We start from the raw sequence: 18363 nt of genomic DNA, 5'->3' as shown, positions 1-18363 counted from the left end.
CTTAACTGTTATTTTGATTGACTGACCAAATATGTAACTTGCCCTGTAATGATTAGGTCCACTTCAACCTGCCTCATGGCCCAAATTAATTGACAAGCCTACTCTATTTATTGATTATCAAAAAGTGAACCTCATGGCCTTTTCCACTTGGGGCTACCGCTATCCTAAGATGTTTAATGTCATTGAGTTACTGCTATCCTAAGATGTTTAATGTCATTGAGTTTGATCAACTCGATTTTTTTCCTTGGGCCGAAGTCTCTCATTTTTTTATTTTTTTTTATACCGTCGCTTAGCTGAATACACCGAATCCCCCGATTTATTTCTTAATGCAATCATTTAAATTATAGAGCATGAGAGGGAATTTCAGATGCGATCTTTCTCTTCTATGTTAATTTTGCATAAGAAGCTATGTGAACTTCCTTATAAAGAGACACTTCCAAATCCAAACCCCACACAGTTATAAAAGCATAGTTGATAATGACAACTTCATGTAAATATGATTTAAAAAGTAACTATAAAACACTTTAATTAACACTAATTTCTCTACAAAATTTATTTAATACTACAACAACAACAACCCAGTGAAATCCCACAACGTGGGGTCTGGGGAGGATAAAATGTACGCAGACCTTACTTCTACCAAGGTAGGACAGTTGTTTCCGAAAGACCCTCGGCTCAATGAAAGCATAAAAAGAGGTCAAATAAGGCTAAGAAATTCGAAGCGATTTGGAAAGCAAATAACGAAAGCATTACGGATAAAATAGAGTAATCAGAGTATAGAAGTACCGAAAGTAATAGATAATAACAGAAATCAAAGCACAAGAAATCATAATGTGCTAAAACGCCTACTAATAATGAAGAATAACGAGACTATGTACTAGCCTTCTACCCTAATGTGAGTCCTCCACACTCTCCTATCTAAGGTTATGTCCTCGGTAAGCTGTAACTGTGCCATGTCCTGTCTAATCACCTCTTCCCAATATTTCTTCGACTTACCCCTACCTCTTCTGAAACCATCCATGGCTAACCTCTCACACCTCCGTACTGGGTCATCTGTGTCTCTCTTCTTCACATGCCTAAACCATCTCAATCGCATTTTCCGCATCTTGTCTTCCACCGAGGTCACTCCCACCTTGTCCCGAATAGCCTCATTTCTAATCCTATTGCTCCTGGTGTGCCCACACATCCATCTCAACATTCTCATCTCGAAAACTTTCATCTTTTGAATGTGAGGGATCTTAACTGGCCAACACTCTGCCCCATACAACATAGCCGGTCTAACCACTACTTTGTAGAATTTTTCCTTAAGTTGTGGTGATACATTCTTGTCACATAGCTCTCACAACCTAACCCTGTAGGCCGTGACTGGTGCCCGGACTAGACACCCGTACACATATCTGTTGTTTATAACCAATTCACAACTAAACATGATGTGAGACTTAAGGAAATAAGATGTCATATCAAAACTGTCCCATATTTATATATTTATACGACCTGTCTCCTGAGGAGTTATAACATCAAAGATAAGGTGGTATGTAAGCCGACAAGGCTGCCACTACACATCACATTCCAAAATATATATGTATATACGCAAGCCAACTAGGCTGCCACTATGAATAAGAACGTTTAAATATATGTCATACTAGTACAGCTGGATAACATCTATATACCACCCACATATATGTTTACAAACATCTAAGAACATCAATAGTAACATATTACGGGACAGGGCTCCGCCGTACCCATGGATAAATAAATATATACATCAAAATATCTATACCAAAATTCTAGGCTCCGGGACAATGGAGCACTTCCGAAATAGCTGAATAGAAATCCTAAGCTAGTGGATTCCCAAAACAAATATCTATACCTGCGGGCATGAAATGCAGCCCCCTCGAAGAAAGGGGGTCAGTACGATATATGTACTGATTATATAAAGCATACCATATCATAAATGAGATCACATATGAAGTAGAGATTCAGGAGACAAGTATGCTACTCAAGAAATCACTATACCTGTGCCTTATGAAATAAAATCATGCATGATCATATCATATATCATATCCGGCCCATTATGAACTCGGTGAATCTGTCATATACATGTATATCATATTCAACCCATCATGGGGCTCGACGCCATCATCAAATCACTATGTCATTATATCATATCATCATCATATATATATATATATACCGTACCCGACCCTCTAGTGAGGGACTCGGTGAATAATGCAGTGAAACTATGCACGAATACATACCCGGCTCGGAACTCGATGAAAGATACATTAAGCCATGCACCAACAGAGTAATGAAAAACCATATGCATTTAAATCATCATTTGGGACTCAAAAGAATAATTAAAATGCACCATCGTTTGAAAATCAAGACAATAGTCATTTCAAGTAACCTTCGATTGCCGTTATAAATCATGCCAAATATGAATTATACTGAAGCATGAATTGTACTAAAATATGAATTTTACCAACTAGAATGGCTGGAACTATACATATAAATCAAGGTATAACGATCCACATTCTGAAAATTTAGACCAATAGCCATCCTACTATACCTAAGAATAAGAGTTTCTTTGGAATTTATACTTTCATCGTTCGTTTGTTTCATATGGATCATGCCAAAAGAGAGAAATGTTAGCTTTACATACCTTTAGGGTTACTTGCACACAATATGTATATGCTTTCCAATATTGTCTCAACCTATATTAAAACGTTAACCACTACGGTTAAGCTATGGTAAGGCATAAAACGTACTCTATCGTTAATAGGTTGTTTCTGAAAATTTGGACAGCACCTCCCCTGACCTTCATCACCATTTTTCGAGTATATATGAGCAAAAATGGGTTTTATAGCCTAAATAAAAGTTTTAGATCTATGAAATATCTTTCCATAACATCTTTAGTCTCTCAAAACGGAGCTTTACACAATAAGTTATGCTAAAATTACTAACAACAGTCCCATCCAAAAATGGGTTGGCCAAATTAACTCCAAAACAACCCAAACAATGCATAAATTCTGCACCATTTACTTAAAAACAACAACCTTATTCACAAGTTATATACCAATAAATTCCTGCACAACTACTTCAAAAGTGACCTTAAATCAGCCCACAACCAACACATGTCGACAATAATATTAGCGGACAGATTTCTGTCTCCAATTAGCTCTTGTAGTTAATTCAATTTAACCCATACAAATATGTTATTCTTCTTCAACCAAAATTTACACATCCTTTGTAGTTTACACCTTAAACATACCTTAATCATATCATGCACAAAAACAACATCTAACAGCCCCAACATAACTTCACAACACAATAGAGTATTTGAACTCAAAAGTCCTAACACCAAAAACATGTAAAACCTCTTCTCAATTTCGTCTTTAAAAACACCAAAAATGAGCAATAAACCTTTCTTTAACATATTTAATTCCCTTATTAGACTTATACAACAATATCCTAAATCATTCTTCTCATAACAAACCAAAGATCAAAGTAATTCTCAAAATTTAGAAACCAAAATTTTTGGACAGCCTTCCAAAAATTTCAGATTTATGTTTCCAACATCTATATCATGATTCCAATGAATTCCATGGAAGAATCAAGTTAAAATAATAAATAATCAACTTACCTTAATCTTGGAGAGATTTATGAAGTTCAAAGAGTGTTGGGATGTTATTGAATAGGTTTTGAGATAAGGGAGAAGAGGGAGAAAATTCTGGAAATTTGTCAAGTGCAAATGCTGAAATTTCCTTATCCTTATCCCTTTTAATTGGGCTCTTTTGGGTTGGTTTTTGGGCTAATTTTTGGATCCAAAATGGTTTATTATGTGGACAACATATTAGGCTTTTGTCCCCAAAAAATTATTGGAGTTTGGTAGCCCAAAATCCCTATCCATTCCACCAACGGGCTGTCAGAAAAATTTTAGAATTGAATTTTCCCACAATTCACTTATATTGGCCCAACAATAAGTCATTGCTTGGCTTAATAGTACCATATAACCAACCCATTAAATTTACACTATGTCCAAATCTTAATACCTCTTACTTCAACATACTATTAAATTTACACCATGTTCAAATCTTAATACCTATTACTTCAACTTACTACTCCTCTTAGAATTATAAAAAAAATCACATGTCACCTTTTAAAATTTCAAACCATTGCCACACTCTCAATCCATTCCCAATCAATACATTCACCTACAAGTCATGATTTCTCATACATGTATGAATATTTCGCACTGAGTACAATATACTAAAACGTTAGCAAATGGAAAAAAATATGGGGTATTACAATAGCACTCCGGAAGAGAGCCTCCATTTCATCCACCCTGTCCCAATACGATGTGTGACATCATTATCAATCTCCCCGCTGCCTTGTATGAGAGACCCAAGATACTTAAAACTACTTTTCTTTTGGATGGCCTGGGCACCAAACCTAACTTCCACGCCAACCTCCTTAGGTGTCTCACTGAGCTTGCACTCTAAGTACTCTGTCTTGGTCCTACTCAGCTTAAACCCTTTAGACTCCAAGGTGTGTCTCCAATCTTCCAACTTAGCGTTAATTCCGCTATGAGTTTCATCGATCAAGACTATGTCATCTGCAAAAAGCATACACCATGACACCTCACCTTGAATTTTTTGCGTCAATCCATCCATCACCAAAGCAAATAAAAATGGACTAAGAGCTGATCCTTGATGCAACCCCATCACAACTGTCCTTGATCACCTTACCCTGGTTTTGGAGCCTTCATACATGTACTTGATAACCTTAGTGTACGCCACAGGTACACCTTTAGACTCCAAACATCTTCATAGTATCTCTCTTGGAACTTTATCGTAAGTCTTTTCGAGGTCGATGAATACCATATGCAATTTCTTCTTTCTCTTCCTATACTGCTCCATCAATCTCTTCATAAGATGGATGGCTTCTATAGTTGAGCGTCCCGACATAAATCCAAACTGGTTCTCTGAGATAGACACGCCTCTTGTCACCCTCATCTCCACCACTCTTTCCCACAATTTCATAGTATGACTTAGTAGCTTGATATCTCTATAGCTGTTGTAACTCTAGATATCTCCCTTATTTTTGTATAAAGGGATCATTACGCTCGACCTTCATTCTTTGGGCATCTTTGCCATCGTAAAGATGACATTAAATAACCTAGTCAGCCACTCTAAACCTACCGAGCTCGCGCTCTTCCAAAATTTCCCAGGAATCTCTTCAGGTCCGGTCGCTCTTCCCCAACGCATCCTACGAACAACACCCTTAACCTCCTCGACCTCAATACTCCTACAAGACCCAAAATCAGGACGCCTTCTTATATGTTCCAAATCTCCCAACACAATATCTCTGTCCCCTTCTTCATTCAAGAGTTTATGGAAGTATGACTGCCATCTCTATTTAATGAGAGTCTCATCTACCAATACTTTTTCATGCTCGTCCTTAATGCACTTCACTTGATCCACATCGCGTGCCCTTCTCTCCCATGCCCTTGCTAGCCTAAACAATTTCCTATCCCCGTCTTTCTCTTTTATTTCACCATAAAGGCGTTCAAAAGCCGTCATTTTTGACGTCGAAACCGCCGACTTCGCCTCCTTTATCGCTATCTTATAAAGTTCCCTATTCGTCCACTTCTCTACCTCATCCTTGCTTTCTATTAATTTTGCATATGCCTTCTTCTTTGCTTCCACCTTTCCTTGCACTTCTCTATTCCACCACCAGTCCCCTCGATGCCGACTACCACTACCTATCGAGACTCCCAACACTTCCCTTGTTACAACCCTAGTACAACTAGCCGTCCTATCCCACATACTGGTCACATCCCCACTACTCTCCCAAGCCCTCATATCCTTCAATTTCTCTCCCATCTCTAGAGCACTAGCAGTGGTCAAACTCCCTCATCTAATCCTAGGTCGGTCATCCCCGATCCTCTTCTTTCTCGTCATCCTGATCCCAAAATCCATCACCAAGAGCTTATGTTGAGTTGTAAGGTTGTCGATCGGGATGACCTTATAGTCTTTGCACATACCTTTATCATCCTTCCTATGGAGTAAAAAATCTATCTGAGTCTTAACCACTAAACTACGGAAGGTTACCAAATGGTCCTCCTTCTTTGGAAAACTCAAATTGGCTATCACCAATCCAAAAGCTCTTGCGAAATCCAAAAGTGAAACTCCTCTTCTATTTTTGTCCCCAAAGTCAAAGCCTCTATGCACATCATCATACCCTCCCGAAATAGATCCCATGTGCTCATTGAAATCCCCTCCCACAAAAAGCTTCTCAGTAGGCGGTATGCCTCCCACTAATTCATCCAAATCCTCCCAAAAGCGCCTCTTCTCCTCCTCGCTTAAGCCTGCTTGCGGTACATATGCACTAATAATGTTCAAAGTGGCCCCTTCAACGACCACCTTAATCGACATCATCCTATCAGTGACTCTTCTAACCTCCACCACCTGATCCCTTAAATCACTGTCTACTAAAATGCCTACTCCATTTGTATACTTCGATCTACCAAATAACCAAAGCTTATACCCATCTATCTCTTTAGCTTTATGGCCTACCAATTTGGTCTCTTGGACACAAGCTATATTAATCTTCCTCTTTTTAAGAATCTTAACTAGCTCTATGGACTTTCTTGTTAACATCCTAATGTTCCAAGAACCTACTCTCAGTCTAGACGCTCATTTAACCCACTTACCCTTCCTTACCCTCGTCTCCGTCTCCGTTCCTGAACGAGAACAAGACTATAGTCTACCATCACTATCCAAAGCCACGGAAACGCGTATGAACTAATAAATTATTCAAAGGTCTAAATATAAAATGTACTAAATGTAAAATGTACTAAATACAAAATGTACTATAAGTGTATGAACAAAGAATAGATATGGAAATCGGAGGTACAAACTTCAGTTGAAATGAACCTTGTTGCCGCTGAAAAACGTTGTTCATGTCGTAAAACACTTAGCAGCGAAGAAATCTGAGCTTTTGAATCTGATTGAATATCTGGACATCGCCGGAATCTGCTTGGAGCTGCCGGAATCTGGACAACCTGTTTCGCCGGAAGACGCCAGGAGACGAGGAAGAGTTGGTCGAGATAGCAAGCCGTTTAAGATGAGAGGGAGCTTGGTGCTGCTTGGGCTCTTTTGTTCCGATATGGTGGTCGCCAGCGAGATAGACAGTGCTGCCGCTGTTTCTCTCCTGCTTGCTGCCTAGGGTTGCGTCGAGCAAGGAAGAGGGAAGGGAGAGAAGAAGAGGGAAGCGAGAGAGAGATAGGGGGACAAAGGAGATACCTGGGTTGGACCTTGGTGGCCTCCGACGTAAGTGCCGTTGTCGGCGTAAGAGAATATGGAAAGCGATGAATATAGCCGTTGTCGGCGTCAGTGTAAGCATGATAGAGAAAACAAATTAACAATATAACTTCAAACTAATAAGAATATCAATCTTAAAACAATACTTAACATTACCAAAAATAAAATAGAAGAGAAGGAATAAAAACCAGTCTCTTCGACGTTCCGTTGAAATTAGCACATTTCTCACAACTTTATCGCTAAAAATATCCTTCTCATTGCTCTTATTCACCATGAGAATACGCGATTTGTTGCTCTAGATGGATTTTATCTTCCATCTTTGAGCCTCAAGCAACAAGTAAGCTCGAAAATCATCCTTCATAGAATTGTTGCTCACCATGTAAGATATGTCATCCATATCAATATGGTTCCTGAAAGAAACAAATAAATTCTCGAAAAATTTCTTCGAATTCGAGTTATTTTTTGAGGTTTTTTCGCTTCGAGCTCGAGTTGAACCCTAGAATTGTTTTTCTTGTTCGTGGAAACTGAAGAAAATTGGATTTTGCGAGTTGTCGAGCAGAAATGAAAGCTTCATTTTGTTTGATTAATTTGTGAAAAGTATTGCTAAGCTTTTTTTTTTCCTCTTCCGATTTGTGTATTTTGTGATTGTTATTATGCATCTTTATATAGTGTTTAATTTAGGTTTTTCTTTTCATTGTGGGATTCGAATTGTTCATAGTTATTAGTTTCTGTTTCGAACTATGGTTCGCTTTGTCTTACCAATTGGAGATCGGACTAATATTATTTGAAATAAACATTTCCTCCTATTATTTGAATTATATTCTCCAAATCGGGCACATTTTTCTTTACAAATATTGCAACTTTATTCAGCTAGCAATTCCACTATCATCTTCTTGAATGTTCTCATTCTTAACCAAAGCGGTAGATTGAATTTCCATTATGAAAGTTCATCATATATATAAAACTTGACCTTATATATATAATATATTTTTTGGACAAAAGGGTTTGGATGCTTCGTTTCTGCCTCTATTAATCTTATACTGGTGTTAAAAAAATTGAATCTTGAACTTCACTCCAAAGCTAGCTCAAGAGGTGAAAATTGCGCAAGTCAGCTTAATGAATCCAAATATAATATGGCATAAATCAAGTATATATAACTACAGCATCCACCATGCTTTTCACTGAGCAAAATTTTTTGGTGATGTAAATGAAATCCCCTTGCTTTCCATAATTAATAATTTAGACATCAGTATCAACAAGTTTTGCTAGAATAGCTCAAATTCCAGATGCTCCCCTGTTGAACCACACTCCAAAAACTTTTTGTTCTTTACTTCATCAAGTGCTACTTTTGTTACTCCAGGTACTTGAGGTGGAACGGCGCAGCGTATCAATGCCCAATTCAGGCCATCAAAGAAAGGGTGTCTCTTAATCTCAGCAGCTCCTGTTTCTGTTCCCAATCGATTCTCGGGCTCCTTTACTAACAGCCCTCTGATGAGATCCCTTGCTTGAAAACTAACGATCTGGCTGTCGGGAAATCTGAGGTTCTGCATGACAACGTTGGCCAAAGTTTCTTCATTTCCAGCACCTTTAAAGGGTGTCTTCCCATATAGAAGCTCATAAAGGAAAACGCCAAGTGTCCACCAGTCAACAGCACTCCCGTGGCCCTCACCTTTAATAATCTCAGGAGCCAAGTATTCGTGTGTACCAACGAACGAGTTGGACCGAGCTTCTGTTGGTTCTACCACAAGTTGAGGCAATGATCTGTTAAGAGATGCAGCAGCTTCAGCTTTTAGCCTTCTTGCTCTTGCAGTGCCAGGAAAAACTCTGGGGCTAAAGCAAGAAACTTGACATGATGGTCCTGCACAAAATGGATCAATGCAGTTGGATCCTGCGCATGGACCAGAGATCCGTGGGGCTTCTACTCCCAATGAGGATGACTGTAGAAGAGTGGGATTAACAGAACATCTGAGTGAGAGGTCAAAATCAGTAAGCATGATGTGACCATCTTCACGGACCAAAATGTTTTCTGGTTTCAAATCACGGTATACAACTCCTAGCATATGCAAATACTCCAGAGCAAGGAGGACCTCAGCAACATAAAACCTGCAATTACAATGAGTTAAGAGAGGTTTCACTGACTACCGAGTACATGATATGTGGAAGCTAAAAGATTAATAACATGATGTATAATACGTCTAAATTTGAATATTGTGAATACCAAACACAGTTGCTAGCTTCTATTAAAACATGGCTGGAATTGTTTTTTACATTCTCAGCCTGCTTAAGATAATAATTAATTCATCAATGCTTCAATATTGTAGATAAATATTCACGACGTAGAATATAGTTACTAGCTTCCACAAGCACTCGGCTGAAACTGTGATGTACATTCAGCCAAGTTGGGAAAAGCACAACTACTAGATCATGATAATAAATTGTGAGGAGGTGGAGAGAGGGAGCCATCTGTAGTTGTTGATGTACCAACAGGTCAACAGATATATTTACATGGCAATTCAACGAGTAGCATATGTTAAACGGAGAAGATAATTGATATCTCACATAGCAGCGAACCTAAAGTCAGTAAAACTTGTCTAATATAACTAATCAGAGAAATCCTGGGTCACTAGAAGAATTAAAATTATACGTTAAGCTAGTTGTCTTCTGATAATGGAAGAATTTTTTTATGCTGAAGGCGACAAAGCTAGTTCAACTTTTCTACAGTGTTTAAAAACACAGCTATCAAAGCAAGTCAAAAGCTTTAATCTTTTCAATAGTGTATAAAGATACAGCTATCAAAGCAAGCGAACATTTTAAACAGCAGCCCAAAGTTCTTCCTTTCCATGTCAAATTACCATGTCTTCACCAAAACTATTGACAAAATTTCTGCATAATACAGATATTGACGCTGCATTTAACACAAAAATAAGATAAAACCAAGAGAACCATGAACCAGTGTTATCAAAGGCGAAAAGTGCAAAAAAGTTCTAAGGTCTGTTGGGGCTTTAAGTGCAAAGCGCAAATAAAGTGTGGGCTTTAATGAAACAAGGCGCAAAGGGACAAAAGAATACAAATATATATGCTTAGTCCAAGACTGATAATTATAAACATGAATGACAAATATATGACCAAAGAAATTGAAAAAAACTATGATCAAGTGAAACATCAATTGTTTAGTGTAACTTCTTCAGAAGAGGCTCATTGGCAAGGAAAAGTTTGCCTTAGAACCTTGATGACGACACTGAAGCGCACATAAAGCGAGGCGAAGCGCTCAACACATTTTGAGCCTCGCTTCAGGGCTTAAGCGCGCCTTTGACTACACTGCCATGAACAAAGCCCAATCAAATAAGTTCCATTTCAGCCTTTAAAACTTAAAAGCAACAGTTTTGACACAAGTGTATTTTTATCAATTTTCATTTTTCTTTGGAAGGAGGGGTTTGATTGGTGAGGAAAGAGGATACACCTAATCAGAAAATGCATGCATATTAAAAGAATTTGTTTTGTCTCTTAGCTACAATATATATATATATAGGCTAAAACACACACTCCAATGGTCATGCATTACCTAGCTATTATTCGTTCAAGTCAATAAAGTTACTAGAAAATCCAAGTTAAGCCCTGTAATAAACCGAGACGTATAGGTGTAAAATGAATTATGGTAAGCTGAAATCTTATGGGTTTCAAAAGGTTGTTTATAGATAGGTGATAATCAAGTGAGAGTAGGCATATCATATTAAAAAATGACTGCATAAATACTCAACCATATACAGTCTAAATCATTTTAACTAATGGAGCTTTATTGGCTGTTACGAGAACTTTTCACATCTATTTGCAGGTCAAAAGAAAGACAATCTTTAAATGTTATGCTTATGGTGAACTTTAGCATTTCCAAAGAAAGCTTCATTATTTAGTATTTCCCAGCAAAGCATCATCTGCCAACATTATTAATGTTGAGTAAGATCTAGTGCACTGGAAAACATCATACCTTGCTGCCGGCTCAGAAAAATATCGGCCTGGCTGCTTCTGACGGAGGACATGTAAATCACCACCTGAACAGAACTCCATAACTAAACACGATAAATTATCTGAAGTGAACTGCGCATAGAGTGTTGGCAGAAAAGGATGATCTAGGATCCGCAGAATCTCTCTTTCAGTTTGGGCCCTCGGCAACTTTTTCCTTCTTGCCAGATATTCGTTATCCATAACTTTTATTGCAAACAAGCAATTAGTTTCAAGCAGCTCAGCAAGATACACTGTGCCAATGTCTCCGCAACCAAGCTTCTTCAATAAATTGAAGTGACTTAATCCTAAGAATCCATAGTGTTTCCTCACCTGATTGATAGCCTCCCACCTGCCATCTTTGGACATGTGTGGTCTGTTCCCAGAAAAAGAGCCGCTTAGGTTGCTCTCTTCACTGATGGTTGTGCTAGTACTATAATCACCAATACTACTCTTTGAGCTCTGAGAGAATTCCCCTTGCTCCCTAGATTTTGATGTCTTGTTGAATTTCAAGACAGGGGGACCACTATTTTTATATCCATTAGCAGCACAGCTAATGCTATTTTCACTGGCTCCAACAGTCATACATCCAGAGATTTGCTTTGCAGGTTCCTGACTAGATTCCTTCCCCACACCCTCGAGAGTGCACTGACATCTCTGGCAGATAAGTTGACTAGGCGATTCTGTGGGACCATTTATTTCATAGCATAGATTAAAAGTGCCAGATGCTAGTGCTACCTCCTCTTTCAATTTCTTCTTGACAAGATATTTGTTTTTGACTGGAGGCTTAATGGCACGACTGGTGCTTTTTCTTGATTTGGTCTCCTTGTTGCCTCTTACTACATTTGACGAAGGCACTGTCTGCGACCTGCCTTTCCGTCTCAGCTTTAGAGCTGCTTTGTTTGCTACTCTAAATGATGTAACCACATTTCTCTTCTGATTATCTGGCGATCTTTTCGGTCCAGACACCAATACGACATTACTAGACTCACATGAAGACGAGGAAGGAACTGCAGTTTGGTTTTTTTCCCTAGTTGATGCAGTTCCTAGTGGTTTGATCTCATGATCATTTGATGCTTGTGCATTCTTATTTTCATGGAGGCTTGAAGTTAAAATCTGTAGAGTCTGAGCAGCTACCAACCTAGGAGAAGAAATGGCACCTTGGTGTGGGGACTTCATGGGCTCTTGGCACTCAGGTATCATATTGAAAAAGCCAGAAATGCTTTCTGCGCCTCCTGTCCTCTCATTTTGAGCTACAACTGATTCTGCTTGCTTATATACTGGGTTATCACCAATTCGAGGTGAAGATAGAGCACTTTGGCAGGTTGACCTCATCTTAGCTTCTGGAGGCTGTAGAAAATCCTTTTTACGGGAGCCTGGTACATTTTCTGCTGGCAATGTTCTCTCAGATTGCCTGGATATGGACTCTGTACTCTTAATACTCGGTTTACTAGCATATCGTGGAGAAGAAAGGGCGCTTTGACCTGGTGACTTTGACCTGGAATCTTGGACGTGCTGAGGCACAGAGCTAGATGTGCTCTCTGCCGGCACTATTCTCCCATTCTGACTCATGCTAAATGGCTTAATGGAAAATCGTGGAGAAGAACGAGGACTATGGTTTGCTGACTTAACATACCGTTCATGGGGGTTATGGGACAGCTTGTGGAGACCTCCTGAAATGCTTTCATCTTGTAATAGTCTTTCTGATCGAAGAAAACCAGATTCACTAGGACCTGCAAATCGGGAGGAACATGTAATTCTTCCAGGTTCTAAAACACTAGGAGAACCAGGTGGCTTTGATAATCGCTTCATTGCAGCCATTTCAGCTGCCTGAGATATGCATAGACCCCGAAATGCCTGCTTTAGAGAAACTGGATCAGAAAACCCTGTTACCGGAGAGTTCGATCCACCACCCCTCATTGGCCTTTTTGAGGCATCTCGTCTAACATGATCTGTCAAATCCAGACTCTTTGATGTTCTTACATTGATTGATTCGAAAAGCTGATTGATGTCATCTCCTAAGTATTTACCGGCTCCTTTTCTAACCAAAGGAGGCTTCTGCTGCTTTCTGTCCGGTTCGAGTACTTGATTAAACTTTCTCGAATGCTGGAACAATTCAACCTCATCCTTCGACTCAACAATTTCACAATTACCACGAAATGAACCCATCACAACGGACCTTGGCAGTAAATAGACTAATCAGCAAGCACCCAGCACTGCAAAGGTAAATGGCTTACTCATAAAAGCCAAACACCTTGCTGACTATGCCTGGAGAAGCATACATCACACTGAACCGAAATTTTATGAGCTCTATAAAGTCCAGTCTGATTCAGTCATTTTGAAATCCATCCTTGCCCCTGAAATGATTAATCAGAATTCTATATCAGAAAATCAAATCAACACCTGCTATTTTCCTAATAATCAGACTCATACATATATTAAACCACAATAAATAAATATATAGAAGAGGTAAATACTACCTCTTTGACTACCAATAACACAAGAATAACGAGATGAATGAAAAAGCATTTCATGAAACAGAATCATGAGGTCAAAGGTTGAAATCCCAGCCGACACAAAAGTATTAGGTGATTTCTTCCCATTTGTCCTAGCTTGATGGATAGAGTTACCTAGTACATATATTGCTTGATTCTTTTTAGTCGTCATGTTTTCTTCACTGCCATTTTTCATTTCAATTACTACTTCGATTTGCTTAACTTGAGCCAAGAGTCTTGGAAACAGCCTCTCTAACTCAGGGGTAATGTCTAGTTACACTCTGCCGTAACTAGACCTCACTTTGTGGGATTTCTTTGTTGTATATATTGCTTGATTTCCTATAAGAAGTATCCCATAAAATCACACAACCCTAAATGAGGCATGAATCCACCCAGTTTATGACCAAACAATCAACTTCTTGAACTTCATACCTTAAGCCAAACCCAACTATGGAGATACATTTAGTTCAAACATAGATCCATTTCAATTAAATCAGCCCCATTACTCAAAAATAACAAAGATTACAACTTTAAAGAAAAAACAAGACTCTCCATTTCAATAAAAACAACCCCATTACTCAAAAATAATTAAGATTACAACTTTAAAGGAAAAACAAGAGATTTGAAGTGAGATTTTTCAAACTTCCCCATTTCAATTAAAACAACCCCATTACTCAAAAATAACAAAGAGTATAACTTTATAGGAAAAACAAGAGATTTGAAGTAGGATTTTTCAAATTCCTCCATCATTTCTCTCATCTTCCTTAAAAGTCGCAATTTTTAGTATAAAAATACAAAAAACTAAATAAAAAGGCTCATTAAAATATAAACAAGAAGAAAAAGAAGAGATTGAGTAGCTTAAAAGCCATTGCAAGGAAGTTAAGAAAAAACCCATTAAGATTCAACACATAGTGACCATCAATAATGAGCAAAAGTTCAAAGCAAAACACAACAACAAATCAAGAAAATGAATAAAAGAAGGTATATTTACCTTCAAAAAAATGATGTAAACAGAGATCTAAAGCTCTGTATTTTCATAAACTATACTCTGAACAAATGCTTGGAAGAGAGAGAGAGAGAGAGAGAGAGAGAGTTGTTTGAGTTTTTCTCATTCCTCTGTATATTTTTTCTAACATCAATGGTCCTTTCTTGGATTGTATAGAGGACATGTGGGCTTCTACTCCATGGGAGTGAAATGGGTCCCACACTATATTTTTCTAATTTTGAATAAATTAGTATAAGTTTTTTTCGCAATTTAATATTATAGCATGAATAATAAAACACAAACTTTTTTTTATAGTATAAATTATGAAAGTTATTGAGAATAATACTACTAATGTTATCATACAAATTTAGAAAAGTTAAGAGAGACAATATAAACTAGGATAGCAGGAGTATAATTTTGGAAGGATTATGATACTATCTTATTAAAAGTGTATTATATATCCTGTGGATGCATAATTTTCACTAAAATAGTTAATTTTTAATTTTGTATTTAGTGTATTCAAAAAATATATATATGAATAAGAAATAAAAAAAATTATTATATATATATTATATTTATTTGTCAAGGAAGTTCGGGTGAACACAATAGCACCCCCTAAATGCGCTCTTGATTACATATTGAAAAAGAAAATCGTAAATAGCGTTATTTGCTTTCAGATTTAAGAAAATATCGAGATTTTGCTTAGTAAAGAAATTTAAAAATATTTTTAGTTTAAAATATAGCGAAATACACTATATATGTTCGTAAATAACATCTCTATAGTATAATATATTGTATATACTATATAGTGCACAACAATAAAATATATTATTTCTACAGTTAATAAGTATATCTACACGTATATAATATCTTTTAACTAATTGTATTTGCGTGAATCATAAGTATATCCATATGTTGTGTCACGTCATTTTTTCCTTAAATAATTAACCAATTTTTGCTTGAAATTTAATTTTTTAAAATTAAAACTTTCTCATGCAATGTTGGGCCTGGGGACAATGCACGTCTTTACAACGTGCTTAACCTGTAATATCTTGCCTAAAAAATTAATATACTACAAATCTTACTTGCTTTGGATTCTCCAATCGCTTTCTTTTACTTTTATTAGTTAATTATTTATGTTAAGTTCAATGTACTTTTTATATCTATTTTGTTAGCTAAAAATTAAGTCTTTTCTCAATCATTATCTATTAAGAAGCTTCATATTTTATTTTCTTCATTTCACATCCATCATAAGATGTTCACAGTGAAATACAACGCTTTCTAACTCGAAATCTTATATTAAAAATGAAAGAGTTCTCAGGATTTAACCACAACCTTTATTAGTAAGAAGTTTCATATTTATTATTGATAACACTTTTCAATATTTTGATACTTTTATCAAACTAAAATTTTAATTGCCATAATAATATTACTCCCATTGTTTTAATTTTAATCTACTTATTAAAAAAATGTCATTTTCTCTATTTAGTAAATTTTTTATTCAAATATCATGCTTGGTAGGTTTAAAATCATAAAAATATTTTGGTAAATTAAATAACTCTTTAGTTTAGATTTACAAGATCCAAAAGTTATTTTTAATTTTTAAAATTTCATATATAATCAACTTAAAATAAGTAAAATCACCAAAATATATATTAAAGCGAGAAGTATTGACAACATTCCTAACTCGACTTGAATTATTAATTTCATCCTTGTACTATTAACGCTCTTAAAAATATTCATTTACTCGACTACTGAACTTAAATACACCTAGGATTTGAACATAAGTGAAATATACTTTTAAATTCTCATCAAATTTAGGGATATTTTGAATATTTCTCTCATCTTTTTGTTAAGATTTTCATGCTCGTACAAGAGTTTGAGATCACTTCTTATATCATGTGATAAATCGGGGGAGCATTTAAATTCAGTTAGTCAAATAGGTGAGTATTTTTAAAACTTTCAATAATTACTTCTTTTGATGGGAAATATGATACTTTAATTTTTACTTCTTTTCACAAGTGACAATTTTTTTAGTCTTGTAATTCAAAGAATTAATCAACTTTACTTTTGATGGGAAATATGATACTTTAATTTCACTTACGTAAGTGCAGAATAGACAATACTTTACTCAGAGACCTAACAATTATTGGTCTGAGAAAAAGCAATTATTGAGCCTTTCAAAATATTACAAATACTGTAGATGGAGACTACCCTTCACATCTTTGATTTTTATTCTTCCCTGAATTTGAGAATACAAAAAAAAAAAAAATAATAAGAAAAGTACGTTCAATAATAGAGAATAAATGGAGCTAGTAAACAATTCAATTATGAAAATGACAAGAGCTTAATACTAGTTTTTATTATGCTCTTTCTAGGGAATTGATATTGTTAAATTAAATTTCATTCTATTATAGTAGTATAAAATTTCCAGGAAACAGTCGTCCTACCTTGGTAGGAGTAAGGTCTGCGTACATTCTACCCTCCCCAGACCCCATGTTGTGGGATTTCACTGGGTTGTTGTTGTTGTTGTTGTATAGTAGTATAAAATTTGGAGAAAATGGTAGTAACATATCTAAGAGAAAAGTATATATGGAGGTCGAAGATTAGGGTAGACGATTAGTAGGTAGTCGAATGTTATTGCATTATAGATCGATCAGAGAGTTAGGGGCTAGCCTCCTCCTTTCCTCTTCTCACTATTGATAGTATTATTTAGTAACTGTGTAGTTTCTTATTTTGTTATATGTTACTATATGTAATTGCTTCATTTGCTTTGTATCCTGCTATTTGGTTGTCATATTTTTATTTTATTTTTTGCAATCTTGCTTTGATATCATGCCTTTTTGAGCCTAGATTATTGAAAACATCATATTTGCCCCATAAAGGTAAAAATAAGATTTGCATACATCCTACTCTTCTCAGATTCCATATCACTCAATATTTTTTTATAATTTTTTTTATTGTTGTTGGTAGTAACATATATGAATATATATTATTTTCGAGGATTAAATCGATTAAGATTAGTTTCTTGTTGAAATATTTGTGAAGGTGATATTTTGGGTAAAATATTTATTGTAGTATTATTGGTTTACTGAAAAAGTAGATTGAGTAATAATCACGTAGAATGTTTAAAAAGGAAGAGTGAAAATCAATTGATAGTTACCTAAAACAACAGCAAAAATGATGATGAATGCTTTTGATTAATCACGTTAATTAAAAAGATTAGGTGCATAAGTTAGCACTGAAAAAATTAATTCTAAATGTTGATACGTTGGAGCAATAGTAATATCTTCTATCAGGCATAATCATCGGAATATTAACATGTTGCCGATTAATTCTAATTCGTATCGTATATATTCATTAAGGAAGGTGTAAATTGCGATCTTTATGAAAGCGACATACCTTATCGCATAAGTAGTGACATGCGAGGTGTGAAAAGTGAAATTTCTTGTCGTATAAGTAGCAACCTGCACAGATGATGTAGTGATTGCCCCACTATTTTCTACATGAATATACAATATAATTGAATTCTCAAAAAAATAAAATTACAGAGTATCAACGA

At 36.1% G+C, this 18363-nt stretch overlaps 1 protein-coding gene across 1 annotated transcript; it reads right to left on the bottom strand.

The window, feature by feature from the left end:
- Positions 1–8442: 8442 nt before the first annotated feature.
- On the bottom strand, positions 8443–14915 carry LOC129876137 (serine/threonine-protein kinase KIPK1-like). Its single transcript, XM_055951472.1, has 3 exons — positions 14808–14915; positions 11308–13678; positions 8443–9428 (listed from the first exon to the last, which is right to left on the bottom strand). Exons 2-3 carry the CDS (start codon positions 13488–13490, stop codon positions 8591–8593), a joined length of 3021 nt encoding a protein of 1006 aa, XP_055807447.1. The 5' UTR covers positions 13491–13678; positions 14808–14915; the 3' UTR covers positions 8443–8590.
- Between the last annotated feature and the right edge of the window lie 3448 nt (positions 14916–18363).

This window comes from Solanum dulcamara, chromosome 12 (assembly GCF_947179165.1).
Source record: "Solanum dulcamara chromosome 12, daSolDulc1.2, whole genome shotgun sequence".
Lineage (NCBI taxonomy): Eukaryota > Viridiplantae > Streptophyta > Magnoliopsida > Solanales > Solanaceae > Solanum > Solanum dulcamara.
Note: the sequence above shows the minus strand (reverse complement) of the source record. Positions and strands in the feature narration are given on the sequence as shown.

Bases quoted from the DNA above. Each gene is read 5' to 3' on its own strand.
- LOC129876137 (XM_055951472.1), bottom strand. From the start codon at position 13,490: ATGGGTTCATTTCGTGGTAATTGTGAAATTGTTGAGTCGAAGGATGAG. The intron at 9,429-11,307 runs GTATGATGTTTT...TTGTAATTGCAG, and splicing joins TTTTCTGAGCCGGCAGCAAG to GTTTTATGTTGCTGAGGTCC.